A 16,539-nucleotide genomic window follows, 5' to 3' on the forward strand; every position below is an offset into this window, starting at 1 on the left:
CCAGGATAGTCTATATTTAGTCAATTAGCTTTCATTTATAGCACAAGATGTTTGTTCTCCAAGTGTCCTGAGCCATTATAGAGGATAGCTGAAACATTAATGTCTTTCACACAAGGTCAACTTCACCATTTAATTCGGTAAGGTCCAACTTACTTCAACTGCTTTTCAAAATTCAAAATAAAACTAACTCCCAATCTAACTCCTCTTCTGTAAAGTCTAATGTACAACATGGCCACAAGTAGCAGAAGAAATACAAGAATGATAAGGACACACTGAGTCTAATTCTCCAAACATGCTAACTTTGAAAATTAAGGTAATAATTTCTATACATAATATATACTCTTTTTGGTAGCTAATGTAATATTCAAAATATCAATATATTAAAACACAGGAATGTCTTCTGCTCTCCACAAACCATTTATAAACTTATCCTAATTCAGACAAATTTATATAATTTTCTTTCACTTTTATAAATTAAGCTATTACTTTGATCTGAGGTTTCCTAATGTTCACATTTAATCACCTTTACCAACAATTGGGTACTTAACTATATTCTAAATGCAGGAGATAGAGGAGATAAAAGTGACAGCCCATGGTCCTGAAGTGCTTATAATTTACTTTAGTTAAGTTATACGAAGTTGAATAACAGCAGCGTAAAAGAACAGGCTAAATCAGAATGGTATAGGCAATTAATGCTATTAAAAAGTCATATCAGAGATAGACCTCTCAAAGTTGAAGGCCATGAGGAAAAACTTCCTAAAGGAGGAAGAAGTTGAGCTGGGCCTTAATGAATGGGTCACACTTAAAAGTATGAAGAAAAAGAGCTAATTTAGATCGTGTGTGTGTGTGTGTGTGTGTGCACGACCTTGAACAACTTACTCTACTTCCTTAAATCTCAGATTTCTTCACCTGTAAAATGAGGATAAATAATAGCATCTAAAATTCTTGAGGTTACTGTGAGTAATTAATCAATGAAATATTAAGCATTTAGAATAGTGGCTAGCAGAAAACACAATAATATTAGTTATTATTTGATTCTCCAATAATCTCATGATATCAGTGTTACAAACTGAATATTTGTGTCCTCCCAAAATTCATATGTTGAAGCCCTACCTCTCAAAGTGATGGTATTTGGAAATGAGACCCTTAGGTGGTAATTAGGGTTAGATGAGGTCACGGGGGTGGGGCTTCATAATGGAAAGAGTGCCCTTATAAGAAGAGACAGTCAGATCTTGCACTTGAGCTCTGGTGTGCTCACTCATTCACTCATGCTCTCTCTCCCCTTTTATTCTAAAAATAGATATTAGTGATTTCACAACTGTGCAAATTTATTAAAAATTATTTAACTGTAAAATTATAACAACTGAATTTTATGATAGATAAATTATACCTCAATAAGGCTGCTAAAAATGTTTTATAAATAACAGAGAATTAGAGAAACTAAAAAAGGAGTTCCTAAAAACGACACTCTGTAAAACAAAGAGGCACACAAACCAATGAGATATTTTGCTGATAAGTATATACATGATGACTACATGCATTTTATTCAGAAAAGAATCAACTATTACCATTTATTGCTATCTACTCAAGATATGACCTATTAGGATTTGGGATGTTATTTCCAATTTATTTGACATAAAAATAATAACCATCTAACAAAGGGACTAGTGGAAGCTCATAAAAGATTACAGTCTTGTGTAGAATTGAAACTCACAACAGAATCTTCAAATGAAGTGCATAAGAGACGTTTCCTCCAAGGGGGAGACAGAGTCTAATATCTTTCCTAAATCCTAAGCAAAATTGAAAAAGGCCAGGATGTTGCTCTTAATTTCCTCTTTAAAATGCACAAATGATTGGATAAAGCTTCCATATATTCTTGAGGTGTAAGAGATACTGAGTTTCTTCAAAAGGACTGCACAAATTACAATTAGAATTATATATCAAGGAAATTCCAGACAGAGAAAATTTAAAAATTTTATTTAAAAAAATACACCTAAATGAAAGTAGGAAAAGTGGTAGGAGAGTAGTGGAAAAGAAAGGAAGTTGGGGTTAGAAGACCTGGGTTCTACACTGTACCTGGCTATTCTGTAGCTCTCCAACATATCACGTAACCTCTCTAAGCCTCTGTCACTCTTCCTGATCAAATATAGTTACATCCATCTTCATATTATTATGAGGACTAAATAAATCAATGTTGGTGAAAATGGTAACCTATAGGAACTTAAGAATTATTAGGCAAGATAATTTGGTTAAGAAAATGTTCAAGAAGAATTTTCATTAAAGATAGTCATAAGTGAAAATTCACTATGTGCAAGATATTCTATCATAAGAAATTCACGTATGTATTTAAATAGCTGATAAGAACCCAAAGCACAATTGCTCAACTGCCAACCAGAAAAAAAAGTAGTCCAAAGAATAGGGGCATTAAAATTAGAGAAATGAGAAGGGAAAGCTCTTTATAGTAAAAGGCAAATAATAAATGTATAAAGAAAAATGGAACTTAAAAAAATATTTGGTAAACATCACTGTAATAAATTGTTTCGGGCAAGAATCATCAATGTATGCTAAAGGAGTCGAAGTCGAAGAGAATTACATAGTCTCAATCTTCCCATAATTACAAAGGGAAGGAAGAAAATAGCACCTTCATGCTGGAGAAACCGAGCAGACACCATCTTAATCAAGTGAGCAAATTAACATCACCAGTAACAAAGCAACATCACATACATCCTGACATGATGCACTGAGAGTAATACATCACTTCTGTTGTATTCCGGGGTAAAATGAGTAAATCTAATCATGAGGAAAAAAAAATCAAACAAACCCAAATTGAGGGAGATCTATTAAAAAAACTGGCCTTTATTCTTCAAAATTATCACATCATTAAACACAAAGAAAGACTAAGAAACTGATCCATATTATAGAAAACTAAAGAAAGAGACATGGCAACTGAACCTTATGTATATTGTGGAATGTTTTTTGCTATAAAGATATTACTAGAACAAGTGGCAAAATATGACTTAGGTTTATAGCTTAGTTAACATTATATCATTAATTTCCTGTTTTGATACTTGCATCACATTCAGAAAACAACTGTATTAGTTTCCTCAGGCTGTCATCTACCATAGACTAGGTGGCTTAAACCACAGACATTTATTTCTCATAGTTTTAGAGGCTGGAAGTCTGAGATGTGGGTGTCAGCACAGCCAGGTTCCAGTGAGAGCTCTCACTCTGGCTTGAGCATGGCTGCCTTTTGGCTGTGTCCTTACATGAGAGAGAGAGAAAGCAAGACCTCTGGTGTCTCTTCTTATAAGGGCACTAATCCTATCATGAGGACCCTACTCCATAAACTCATCTACACCTAATTACCTCCCAAAGGTAATGACCCATCTCCAGATACCATCACTGGGGGGTTAGAGTTTCAACATATGAACTTTGAGGGACACATATCAGCCCATGGCAATGTCCTTGTCAAGAAAAGTTTATACACAGACACTCATACAGAGATGGAGGCAGGAAGGAGAAAGAGAGAGGAAGAGGGAAAAGCAAATATTAATATTTGTGGACTCTGGTAAAAGGTGTAGGGGAATTCTTTGTACTATCTCAACTTTCTGTAAGTCTGAAATTATGTCAAATTAAAAAGAAAAAAAACAGCACCTCATTATTGACCTCTCTGATTGTACCTCTACACAGGCGGCTGACTGTTTTGATTAGAAGTTACTAGAAACTATAACAGTTCTGCTGGCAAATACATAATAATAGTCAAAGGAAATCAGACATTTAAGTGCATTCTACAAACATCTTCCAAAGAAATGTCTATATTGAAGCTATTTTCAATTTCCTGGTTCTGAAAGCTTATTTACTCTATGTCTATAAATTTAGTCCAAGAGGGGAAACATCCCTTGGAGGGGAAAGTCCAAGAGTATAACATCTGTTCCTAATTTCATATAATCTGCTATTCTGAGTATGAAAGACTTATTGATCACCCCATTTATCTCCCAGTTAGTGCTAAAAAAGCAAAATAAATGTGCACAAACTCTTCATGTTCTCAGATAAGAATGTTTCATATCCCAATTTTTAAAAACAGATTATACACTAGCGTTTAGAAACAAAAAGAGACAGAGCTCACTACATGTTGATTGTATTTTTTCACTCTCACTTTTCCATGCCTTTTTTTTAGTGTGCAGTAAATTAACTTAAAGGCTGCTGGTGGATACTTGGTGAACTGACTAGCTAATGTCTAAAGATATTAACACTTACGTATCTCTAATTATAAAATACTATTTAATCTTCTTCATAAAAATCATCTTCATATTGAACTTAAGAAACAACTTATCTAACCATCAGGACCATGCCTAAAAATGAAAAAAAAAATATTATAAACTAAACCTAAAGGACATTATCTTTCCAGAAATATAAATAATAAGTATTATTTTGACAGCTGATATTTATTAAGTGTCCTGTGTGCTAGAGCATTTTACATGGTAATATTTATCATGTTATCTTCATTCTTCAATAAACGAACTGATTATCAGAGTAGTTAAAGTGATTTGTTCAAGAATGCCCAGTTTATAAATAAGTGGTAGAGAAAGTATTCAAATATATGTGTAAATGTATGTCCAAAACCTATAAATCTGAACTCTTTTTACAACGGTGTTTCCCAAAGCCTGTTCCATAAACTAAGTAATATATGTTAAGGAGAGGAAAAGGTTTCACGGTCAAATAAATTTAGAAATTGTTGAGCAAAACAAAAGGTTTTGTTTTGTTTTGTTTTGTTTTTTACTAAAAGGTATCATAGCCTTTAATATGCTAATATGTGTTTTGAATCTCAAAGATGAAGATGGTTTATAGCAGCACAGAAATTCTATTATTTTTAGAGAGTACCGACATGGGTGTCCCACAAGTTGTAAAAAGTGGCATTATACCATATTTTCCAATACAGCCAAGATTCTGTTTTTATTAATTGATGCCAAGACAAAGACTTGAATGTAGCCAAGAGAGCTGAAACAGATGAAGAGAGATAACTTGTAGCTAACCATTGTGCAGCCTGGACCATCCATCTCTTTCACAGTCTCTGCCAGAAGATCCAAATAAAGCATCAGCCCTGGGACTTGGGGGATCAACCTAGAATAAGGAAGATTTCAATGTAAAATGGAGCTTAAATATTTTTTTCAGTCTCATGGAGTCAGAAAATCAATTGAAGTACATAGATCACATATCATCAAGTTAACATGATACTGCCTATACAGTTCAAGGATGTTCCAAGATCAGAGCTTAGCCGAGTATTTTGCTGTTTATTTTTAAATAAAATTTAAGTTAAACTCCAGAAATTTTTAATTATATTTTGAATCCACTCTAAAATGAACAGATTTATAGTTGAAATGTCCATTACTTTATTGCCTAGTTTGCTTCCTATTACAAAGTTAAAAACAGGGAAATCTTACTTTGCCACATTTAAGAAACAAGTTTAGCCATTTACTACTTATCTCCTTAGCATATAGATTTTGAATTTAGTGTCTTTACTTGGCTGTGTTCAGGAGTCAGCATTCTGAGTATAGTAATAAAAGATATTAACAGTTATCCACATTTTCTAACAAAAAAAAAGTCAGAATGATATAAATCTGTGCAAAAAAGACAGCTCTACTCACCAAAATTAAAAACTTTGTACATAAAAGGACAATATCAAGTAAAAAGGCAACCCATGTAGTAGGAGAAAATATTTGCAAATCATTATCTGAAAAGGCATTAATATCCAGAATATATAAAGAAACATCTAAAACTCAATCTAAAAAACTCAATTAAAAGTTGAGCAAAGGACTTAAGAAGACACTTCTCCAAAAGATATACAAATGACCAATAAGCACATGGAAAATCAATCAATATCACTAATCATAAAGGAAGTACAAATCAAAATTCTAGTTTACCCCCATCAGGATGGCCATTATCAAAAACCAGAAAATAACAAGTGCTGACAAGGATATGGAGAAATTGAACCGCTTGTGCACTCTTGGTAGGAATGTAAATTGGTGCAGCCACTATGGAAAACAGCATAGCGGCGCCTCAAAAAACTCAAAATAGGATTGTCATACAATCCAGCAATTCCACTCCTGGGTGTATACCCAAAAGAACTGAAACCAGGGCCCTGAATAGATATTTCTATACTATTTTCACAGCAGTATTATTCACAACAGCCAAAAGGTAGATGCAACCTGTGTCCATCAACAGACGAATGAATAAACAAAATATGGTATATACATGTAAAAGATTATGCAGCCATAATAAGGAAGAAAATTCTGACACATGCTGTAACATGAGTTAACCTTGATGACTTCATGCTAAGTGAAACAAGCAATTCACAAATTGACAAATACTGTATATATTAGGTAGCACTTATATGAGGTACCCAAAATAGTCAAATTCATAGAGGCAAAAAGTAGAATGGTAGTTGCCAGGGCCGAAGGGAAAGAGGAATGGGGAGTTATTGTTTAATGGGTACAGTTTCAGTTTAGCAAGATGAAAAATGTTCTGGAGATAGACGGTGGTGATGATTATACAACGTGAATGTACTTAATGTGTACACTTTAAAATGTACACTTAAAAATGGTTAAAATAGTAAGTTTTATATTGTGCATATTTTACCACCATTTTTAAAAATTCAACTTTAAAAAAAGGAATGTGAAAAGACAAGCCACAGAATGAGAAAAAATATTTGCATATCATATAACTGATAAGGATCTAGAATCCTAAATATATAACAGAAAATTTACAACTGAATTCAACAAAAAGGCAAACAACTCCATTAAAAATGGGCAAAGGACTTGAATAGACATTTCTCCAAAGAAGCTTTGCAAATGGCAACAAGCATGTGAAAAGATGCTCAGCATCATTAGTCATTAGGGAAATGCAAATCCAAACCATAATGAAATACCACTCCACACCCCTCAGGATGGCTACAATAAAAATAAAACAACAAAATGGGAATGTTGTGAGAATGTTAGTGAGAATGTGGATAAATTGGAACCACCACACATTGCTGGTGAAAACAAAATGGAGGAACCACTGTGGGAAAGTTTGGCAATTCCTCAAGAAGTTAAACATAGAATTACCATATGGCCCAGCAATTCCACTCCTAGGTATTAAAGCAGTTGGGAATTAAAACAGGTATTCAAACAAAAACTTGTGTATGAATGTTCACAGAAGTACTATTCACATAACTAAAAGTTGAAAACCCAAATGTCCATCAACAGACTAACGGATAAACAAAATGCACAATGGATTATTCAGTCATAAAAAGAATCAAGTACTGATACATGTTACAACATGGATGAAACTAGAAAACACTGTGCTAAATGAAAAAAGACACAAAAAGCCAAACACTGTACGTCCATAGAGATAGTGAGCAGATCAGTGGTTGCCAGGGGCTGGGGAAAGAAATGGGGAGTGAATGCTTAATGAGCATGGGTTTTCCACTTAGGGTGATGAAAAAGTTCTGGAACTAGATAGTGGTGACAGTTGAACCACAATATAAATATACTTGATGTCACCGAGTTATACACTTTAAAATGGTTGAAATGGTAAATTTTATGTTATGAGTATTTTACCACAATAGAAAAAAATCTTATTCTGCATAAATAAAAAAGCAAAGAATGCAGTTTAACTCTTATAGGATGGTTGTGCCAGTTTGGGAGAGTACTAGTTAGATTCTTGAAATGGCTTCTTGTTCTTTAAGATTACTTTTTATACAGTGCTTGTAAAACTAGAATGTCTTTCCTAAACGTATTACATTTTGCATATTCATGTATCAAATTAAAATTTTGTTTGGTTACCAATTTTGTTAAGTGCTTTTAAAATCATGAATGCCTGTGGGGCTGAGAGAAGCATACATTTATACAGTTGGAAAAAATCTAGTCCTATACAATAACGTAAGCAATTTTATAAGCTTAGAAGTATGTATTTCTTTCTGTTCAATGGAAAGCTGAAAGGGAAATCATTTAAATAAAAATGTGAAGATTTATACCAAGCATTATTAAAGTTATTCTATTTTGAACAGTGACATGAAAATAATAATACACATTTTAAGAGCAGTTATTTCCCTAAGCAACTTTTATGTGGCTAACGCTCAAAATATTCCTGGTTATCTTTGTACGTAGGCATTTTAATTAAAATGCTAATATTTCTTCAGATTAGAATTTAGCCTGTCCTTTCTTTTCCATTTAATTTGCAATTATGAGCAAACAGAATTAAAGGCATTCTGAAACTGCCGTCAAACAAGCAAGTAAACATATCTGGATATTGTTCAAACCACAAAAAAATGTGACCAGAACCTATAAACGAGTTCTATAGGAAAAAGACAAGTATAATCACAATAATCTCAATAAAATATTATCATTTAAAAGTGTCCATTATATTATAAATTTTCTTTTTTACAATAAAAAATCTATTACTTAGGCTAAAATAATAAAGGATTCATAGTCAAAATATGAAAATGGAATGAAATATTGCTTAAGGCACAGCTAAATTTTTTTTTAAAGGTATCACAAAGAAAATCTGAACTTCTAGGTGGCGTATGTTAAAAAAGCTATTCGACCATCACAGGAGCATGTTTACATGTTTGTACTGATATTTACGTTTTAAAATTTGGAAAAAAATGCATTAGAGACAAAGTCAGAAACTGCTTCATAGACATCCCAAAAAGTTGTTTTGCTTCTATAAGCACTTAAATCTTCAAGTTTATTATTATATAAAGCAATTTTATTAATTTGCAAGCTTTTCTTAAAGAAATACTTTTAAGGTAATATAGTTTGATAAAAATTAAAGGAATTATGAAGATTCTGAGAAAGTCTTTTATTAAATATTCTGATCATAGACCCTTCAAATTAGCCAGAGTCTATTTGACTATATGGACACAAGCTCTAAACTCAAACCATACCAAAACAGGCTTCCATATAGAAAGATTAGAAACTATGTTACCCTTGAAGTTAACTCTTTCTTTCAAAGGCCTTCCTCTTCCCATCAAATAAAGATTTACTTCAAAGATCCATTATATAAGGTTTATCCAAGGGACATAATCTCAAGAGAAACTTACTTTTCCATTATAATTTTTTAAAAGGCTGGGGGAGGAGGGTGTCTTCCTTTCCACAAAGAAAACTTGGTCCTCTTTTAATACCCTACTCTGCCATTTTAGAACTAATGTCAATTACATCTCAGTTCAATTTGTAAAGTTATTACACGGTCCACTGTATGAGAGGAAAGGAAATGGCTACTGAGAGGATTTAACATGGCATTCATAATGGAGCTTGATCTCTGTCCGGTTTAAAGGCTGCAAAAGAATGGTCTTTTATCAAGTTAATTTTCCATTTTAGATTGCTAGGCTAACAGTTCAGGAAAGAAAATTATTAATATAAGCTAGAAGTTGAAAGAAATTTGAGAATAATATTTTAGTGGAAGAACAGATTAGATCAGTTTCAAATGGAAATGTTTCAGAGAACACATACATGTCTAATCACAAATGGAGGTTTATCTGTTTCTTTTTTGAATTCATAGGGCCCCAGATTTAAATGGGCCAGCCGCTGCCTAGTGTCTTCAGATAGCTCACACATGCGCCTTTTTGTGTAAGGAGATGGAGAGTGTGATTTTGAAGAAATTGTAGGCTGTTCGTAGTTTTTTGCATTTAGGCAGTATTTATTTCTCTCAGGTGATTTGGATTTTTTCTTTTGTGACCTTGATGTTCTGGTTTGCAGTCTGCCATGTGATTTTTCAACTGGAGCCGTATGTTGAATAAATTTATCCTAAACATAAAAAATAAAATTCATTTGGTCAGGAGAGATATATTTCATACATATTATGACCCTTGGGTAAACCATATACATATACATATATATATAACTACAGGTAGAAAAAACCTTAAAAAGTAATTTAAGGCACATATAATCTATCAAAGCCAACTAGATCAGTCTCTCTTATCCATGTAGATCCTGAGGGAAGTCAAATCCATATCCTCCGAAATAACTCTGTCTAGTAGTTAATAATATATACTGTAGCACACTTCTTAAGTATAACAAGTACTTTAAGAAAGTTAAAGCCCAATATTGAATCATTTGAAAAATCTAAGAAAAAAAGTAAAAAAAAATATTTTTCAGTATACTAAAAAGCTAATGCAAACATTGGTTTATCATTTATAATTATGTATTCAAATAACTGGCTATATAATTTAAGAGGGTTTGTTTAGTAATCTTAGCAACACACATGTCTAATTAGTTGATTATAAAATCTTTATGGAGAAAACTATACGTTTCATTCATACTATCATGATTACATATATTTGCACAATGTGAAAATCTGAAGAAAAGCTTTATGCATATTTTCATAAAATGTATAATTTGGATTATACAAGATGATTAGGATTTTTAAGATCTCTTCCAAACTAAAACTTTACAATTCAATGACAGATAACTATAACATCTTAATTCTGTATTTTTATAAAAGTAAAAATGTACAAAAGACACGTTACAAACTTTAATGACTAGTACTCTGTCTTCTAGTAAAACTGGCTAACACTCTAAAATTTTAAACACAAATGATATTTCTAAATATTTTGTGTTATTAGGATACTTTATTCAAATAGTCTCTGCCTTAAAAAAGTTGGATTACAAGTAAATAATTTAAGACCTCTTCAAGCTTTGTCTAGATTTATAAGCTTTCCAATATTAGAGAAAATGGACAGTTGAGAATCTTTGAACGTCCTCCTAACTTTATCACATTAAAAAACCACTGGGCTTCCCTGGTGGCGCAGTGGTTGAGAGTCTGCCTGACGATGCAGGGGACACGGGTTCGTGCCCTGGTCCGGGAAGATCCCACATGCCGCGGAGCGGCTGGGCCCGTGAGCCATGGCCGCTGAGCCTGCGCATCCGGAGCCTGTGCTCCACAACGGGAGAGGCCACAACAGTGAGAGGCCCGTGTACCGCAAAAAAAAAAACAAGAAAAACCACCAATCCTACCTTCCCTCTTCTCTACTTTCTCAATCCCCCTCCCTACTTGCTAAGGGTATCTATTTCTAAGTAAATAAAATACAAATGTGAAACAGGAGAAGAGTCAAATATTTTTTAAAGTAGGAAACTACTTTTTTTTTTTAAACAGGAAAGAAAATAGGAAAACAAGGAAACAAAGTTTCCTGATCAGAAAAATAAGTCCACAAGTTTCATACAGACCAGCAGCATCAGATTATTTCATCATCTTTCTTTCTTCTCTAGCTCTTGCTATGCTCCTGGACCTTCTCCCACCTTGTTCAATGACTTCAACAAGTAATTCAGAATTTTTCATCCCACTTCACCTATCTCTATGACATCACACTGACTCACAGAAGCAGCATTATTAACACATGAAAAGAACCTTTGAGGTTTAATAAAATGTTCAAGCAATGAATCTTTCCAAGAACTTAGACTTCCTATTTCTGAGCTTCAACTGTCTTTTTCTACTTCATCTTAGATTTTATCATTATACAGATCCATTGCACCCTAAACTCTGAAAACCCCTTGCTGACCAAACCTTTTCCTCAACCTACTTCTTTTATTTTCACTGAATCTGTTACTTGTCCTCTTCGTCTCCCTCAGCCCCTAGATCTCTTTTCCCCAGATCCCCATACATTTTTAGGATCTCTTACCTTTAGACCCGGATGAACCCAACATCACCTATTTCAGCAATGCTGTAAAGTTCCTTCTTATCCACCTCTTGATTATACCAAACTGAAAGGAACGCCATCTTCTTTTTTGATTACAGCTTTTGAATGCTGAATACCACTAGAGGAAGTTAGAAATGGTGCTGTATCTACCACAGATTCATACCTTCTAACCTAATCAATCCTTAATGCATCCTATTAATGCCCAATAAAACTTAAAATAGTAGCTGTTTCATACTGTTTTACACAAAATGGCTCCCTAGATCAGCCACGAGGACAATAGCACTTGTGACAAAAGGAGACTTGAAAAGTGCTAGTCTTCTTTTACTCCAGAAAACCTTCCTGCCACATGTGAATGAGCTGAAATTAGCCTGCTAGATGATGAGAGTCTGTGGCCATCACCCCAGCTGAAATCAAGCCAAACACCAGGAATGTAAAGTCCCTCTCACACCAAGAAGTCAGCCAGCTGCCAGACATGCAAGTGAAGCCCTCCTAGACCACTCAGCCCTAGCCTAGGCAGCCCAGACCAAAAGAATCACCCAGCCAATCCACACAACTCTGAGAAACATCTTACTTTAAGTTACTAAGTTAGTGTGGCTTGTTACACAGCAAAAGCTACCTGATATAGATTATCAAACGTATTAATAAAGCTACTAGTAATATTTAACTATTTACTAATAAATTCTACTTTGCAGTAGGTAAAAGAGACTACATAGGAAACTAGATATATTCCAGAAAATCCCAATAATATATTTATTTTTTCAGTCCATTCAATTGGTGGCAAAACATCAATTGTGACAAAAAATTTGAAAATAATGTGCCAAAAGGAATAAAGATCATTATAAATATTTATAAACCTAAATGATTTTAAAGAGTTTATTTCAGTCACTCCTCTCTTAAAAACCGAAAATGGTTTGTCTAATTCTTAAACTGTATTTGAACCTGAAAATGCTGTTTTATAGCCATTAAAATTTTAATTGTAACTTAACTAATATTCACTTGGAAAAAAAGTGGATTTAGCATGTTCTCAAATAAGATCAAATAAGATTAAAATTCTGGCTGTTACCATTCAGAATTTTAATGTAAAAGTGTATACTCTGTTGTGTCTACCATACAATGTCTTCATCTTATATTTCATCTATGTCTTCTATACCTCAATTATCTTAATTAAAAAACTAATAACCTCAGTAACAGCCACAAAATTTATTAATTATATGCTATGTGCAGACACATATATTCTCCAATTTAATCTTTAAACCAGTCTTTTGAGGAACTTGAACCCAAATCTGTCTGATTCTCAAGAATATTTTCTTAATAACACCAAAGGCTATTCTCTCACATTTCTGTTCAACAAAAAACAAATGACAAACATTGAAATGGCAAGTTAGCCAAAAGCTTACAGAGGAAAATGCTAGTCCAATGAAACTACTAGTGGGGTGAAAGTTCTACATTTAGTAAGGAATCTTCCACTAAGCTGTACACTTAGAATGTGTGTACTCTTCTGTGTATATACTACACTCCTGACAAAAAAAGAAATTTCTACCCACCCAGTAAAGGCATACCCCAGTGTGGAGAGGAAACTTCTGTGAATCCAGAGGAAGCATTTCTGACAGTTTACGAATGTGCACAGCGCATACCTCCAAACAAGTCAGTAACCCAGCTCTGCATTTGGCAAGTACGTATCATTAGATCTCTAGTAGCAGTGTTTCAGCTTGCATTTAAAAGATAAATAATTAGGCCAAACTCTAACATACCAAATGTCTTGCTAAACAAAATAAGAAAGATCCCCTTGATAATCTTACAATTATATTTTACCTTTGTTAGCTTGTCAAGTTACCACCCTGAGCAAATTCACTCTGAAACTGATAATGCAGGAAATTAACATTCTACTTTTTCCACCATAGGTCCAGTTCTGCCCTGTTTGGGTCCTCTAGGCTTTATATAGTACTGGCTCATCATCACAGGCTGGCCATTGTTACCTGGTCATAATGCAGTCACATATGTATGAGTGATGCCTAGACATTATTAGATAACCTGTGGTCAGGGTAGCAAGATGATCCTGGTGACTCAGTAGGAAGTTAGACCAGAATGTAATATTAGATCCAGATATCTGAGTTTACTGAAGGCAGTTTTTACAAACATGGAAGGTACTTATTAGGCTGAAGTATTGAAGCTTCTCTTGATCTGATAGCACTAGAACAGCCACCAAACTAAGCAACAGTCCCTTAAGGAATTAGAGACACTCAAGAAGCTATACCCACTAACCACCTATATCCCAGCCTGAGAACCTCTGGTCCCATTCACTAAAAATGTATCCTTTGAACTTTAACTTCTTTAAGATTCATAGAAGCCTCCAATCAAGTTCTCTGTGGAACTTTTTGAAACCAACATCTTTCTGGCAGCCTAATTTCTTTCCATTAGAAAAAAAAAGTACCATCTACCATGTACACCAAGCTTTTCACTTCCACACTTATTAACATGTAACCAAACAACTAAATACCTAAGATAATTGTTTTACTTAAACTAGAGACTGATCAAAAAAATGTGAAAAGAGTTGTAGCCAAAATAAAAGAATAATGCTTGCCAAATGCCCAATACATACAAACAAATAAATTAAACCATTAGATATTTTAAATAAATGATTTTAACCTGAGGGTGGCACTTCCTTGAACTTATCAGACATTCGGTAATCACTGAGGTTGTAGAAAATTCCAGCTTTGGAGCAATTCCCTGAGGAAGAAAGAGAGGGTATTAGTAGACATTTTAATTTTTAAAAAGCTAATTATTACTGGTGAAAACACGACCTGTAGTAACAAACACTTACCAAGGTTCAGCTGCTTTATTTGTTTGTTTGAATTTCTTATTAAGGATAAAGACGACAAACGAATGTTAAATGTTATCAAGAAACAGTTTTACTGCTGATGATTCACTTACAAGTGATTATATCACTTTTACGGAAAAATTCAGATATTTTTCATTTTCAAGTATTTCCCTGTCAATTTTTAAAAGATTTTTAATAATATTAAAGTCCTAAATATTTGAAAATACTTAATGGATTCTGGCTCTTTTTACTTTTACAGATTAAGATGTACTTAACTACATAATCCAGAAATACTTTGCATAGTCTCCACGTGTCAAAAAAAAAAAAAAAAAATCACAGCTCCTGGGTATGCAGTTTTTGAAAACAGAAGAGAGATAAGTCTCTACCAATTCTTCCAACAGTTTTTCCCATAATGTAGCTTACATTCAGATATACGAATGAATGAATCTGGTTTCTATGTTTTGCAACATTTCAATCATCAGCTTAAACACTGTTTTGAGATAAGCAGAGACAAATAGTAAAATTCAAAGGAACGGTCACAAAGCACCTGAGAAAATATTTGGAAGCACACAAGTTACATATTCACCAAAACACTAAAAGATACAGTATATTGTCTGTACCCAGGGTAGCTTCACTCTAATATATTGGAGGTCAGATATCTTACCCAGTCTTTGACCTACTAACTTTAAAGTTTCAAATATTACACACTACAAAAAGGTTAAATATGAGTTACCTATGAATTAAACGGACGACTGTTTTTCTGCAAACATACTTTTATTGATAATGCTTACTTGCTAGTTATCCTTTGCTGCACAGCATATTACTTAGCAGTTGAAAACATACGTACATACTATCTCACATAGTTCCTAAACGTCAGCAATCTGGCAGAGGCTGCACTAGTTGGTTCTGGCTTGAACTCTCTCGTGAGATTGCAGTCAAGATGTTGTCTGGGCTGTAGTTTTCTGAAAGCTTGACTGGGGCTGGAGGATCTGCTTCCTGAGATTCACACAGTTGTTGGCTGGAGGACTCAGTTCTTTTCTATCTTTTAGCAAGAGAACTCAGCTCTTTCTCGATAGGACTGCCTGAGTGTCCTCATGACATGGTAACTAGTTCTCTCAAAGCAAAGCAAGGAGGAAGACATAATCCTTTTTATGACTTAGTTTCAGAAGTCTAACACTGTCACTTCTGTCACATTCTATTCATTAGAGCCCCACGTTCTAGAACAAGGGAAACTACCTTTTTAGCAGAGGAGCATCAAAAATTTGGGGGACATGTTTTTAAACCACCACAGTTCACGCTCTGACAACAAATTAAATTCCTCTCATGTGTAAACTAAACTCATGCCCTACTGAAGAAAAAGGAAAAGGAAAAGGAAAGGAAAGGGGAAAAGTCTCATCCTTTTATAACTTCAGCTTGAAATCCAGGATATTGGCATCTTAATCAAATTGTTATTCAGCTGTCTCAGGTATGGTTCTTTAAATACAGTTTCTAGGATACAGTTCCTCACAATTAGAAGACCTATGAACTAAAGAAACATGTGCCCCACATATATTCAAGGTACACATATGCAGCAGGCAGAGGATAATCACTATAGACATTCCTATTCAAAAAAAGAGAATACACGAGGCAAATAGAAATCACTGGTCCACAGCAATTCTGAAATCAGCCAGGAAAATGTCAGAAGTTTCTCACTTCGAAGTTTAGTCCTATTTCTGCTCAGAAATAACTATCCATAGTTTTTGGCTCTACTCTCTGGGCTCTTGCTTCCGTCCTTTGAATTATCATTCCTTTGCAACAAGAGGTAGACAATGTTTAGAGCTATAAGTGTTCTGAGCCTGGGTCCTGTCAATAGAATTTTGGGGGTCCAAAAGCCTTTTCATTTTGTAAGGTCTCTCTCAATTTCAGACCATGCTGGTGGTGCTTCTGCCAATATAATGCTCTTAAAAATGTATTTGGTTCTCATGTGAACATAATTGGAGTTCACTTCCTTAGACAAAAGCTACACCCACCTCTACAGGGCTTCTGCTGGTCTTCAATCATCTTCAAG

General features: G+C 34.0%; 1 protein-coding gene across 3 annotated transcripts in view; it reads right to left on the reverse strand.

The window, feature by feature from the left end:
• The window catches only part of SPATA6 (spermatogenesis associated 6), a 150,412-nt gene that overhangs the window by 75,679 nt on the left and 58,194 nt on the right, over positions 1-16,539 (reverse strand). For all 3 annotated transcript variants that reach the window (XM_032635854.1, XM_032635863.1, XM_032635872.1), the window contains exons 6-8: positions 14,321-14,401; positions 9,492-9,785; positions 5,034-5,121 (exon numbers count right to left, since the gene is read on the reverse strand). In XM_032635854.1, the coding sequence (XP_032491745.1) occupies positions 5,034-5,121; positions 9,492-9,785; positions 14,321-14,401 (463 nt within the window). The remainder of the gene's footprint in view (positions 1-5,033; positions 5,122-9,491; positions 9,786-14,320; positions 14,402-16,539) is intronic.

The sequence above is a fragment of the Phocoena sinus genome, chromosome 1 (assembly GCF_008692025.1).
Source record: "Phocoena sinus isolate mPhoSin1 chromosome 1, mPhoSin1.pri, whole genome shotgun sequence".
In the NCBI taxonomy this organism is placed as follows: Eukaryota; Metazoa; Chordata; class Mammalia; order Artiodactyla; family Phocoenidae; genus Phocoena; species Phocoena sinus.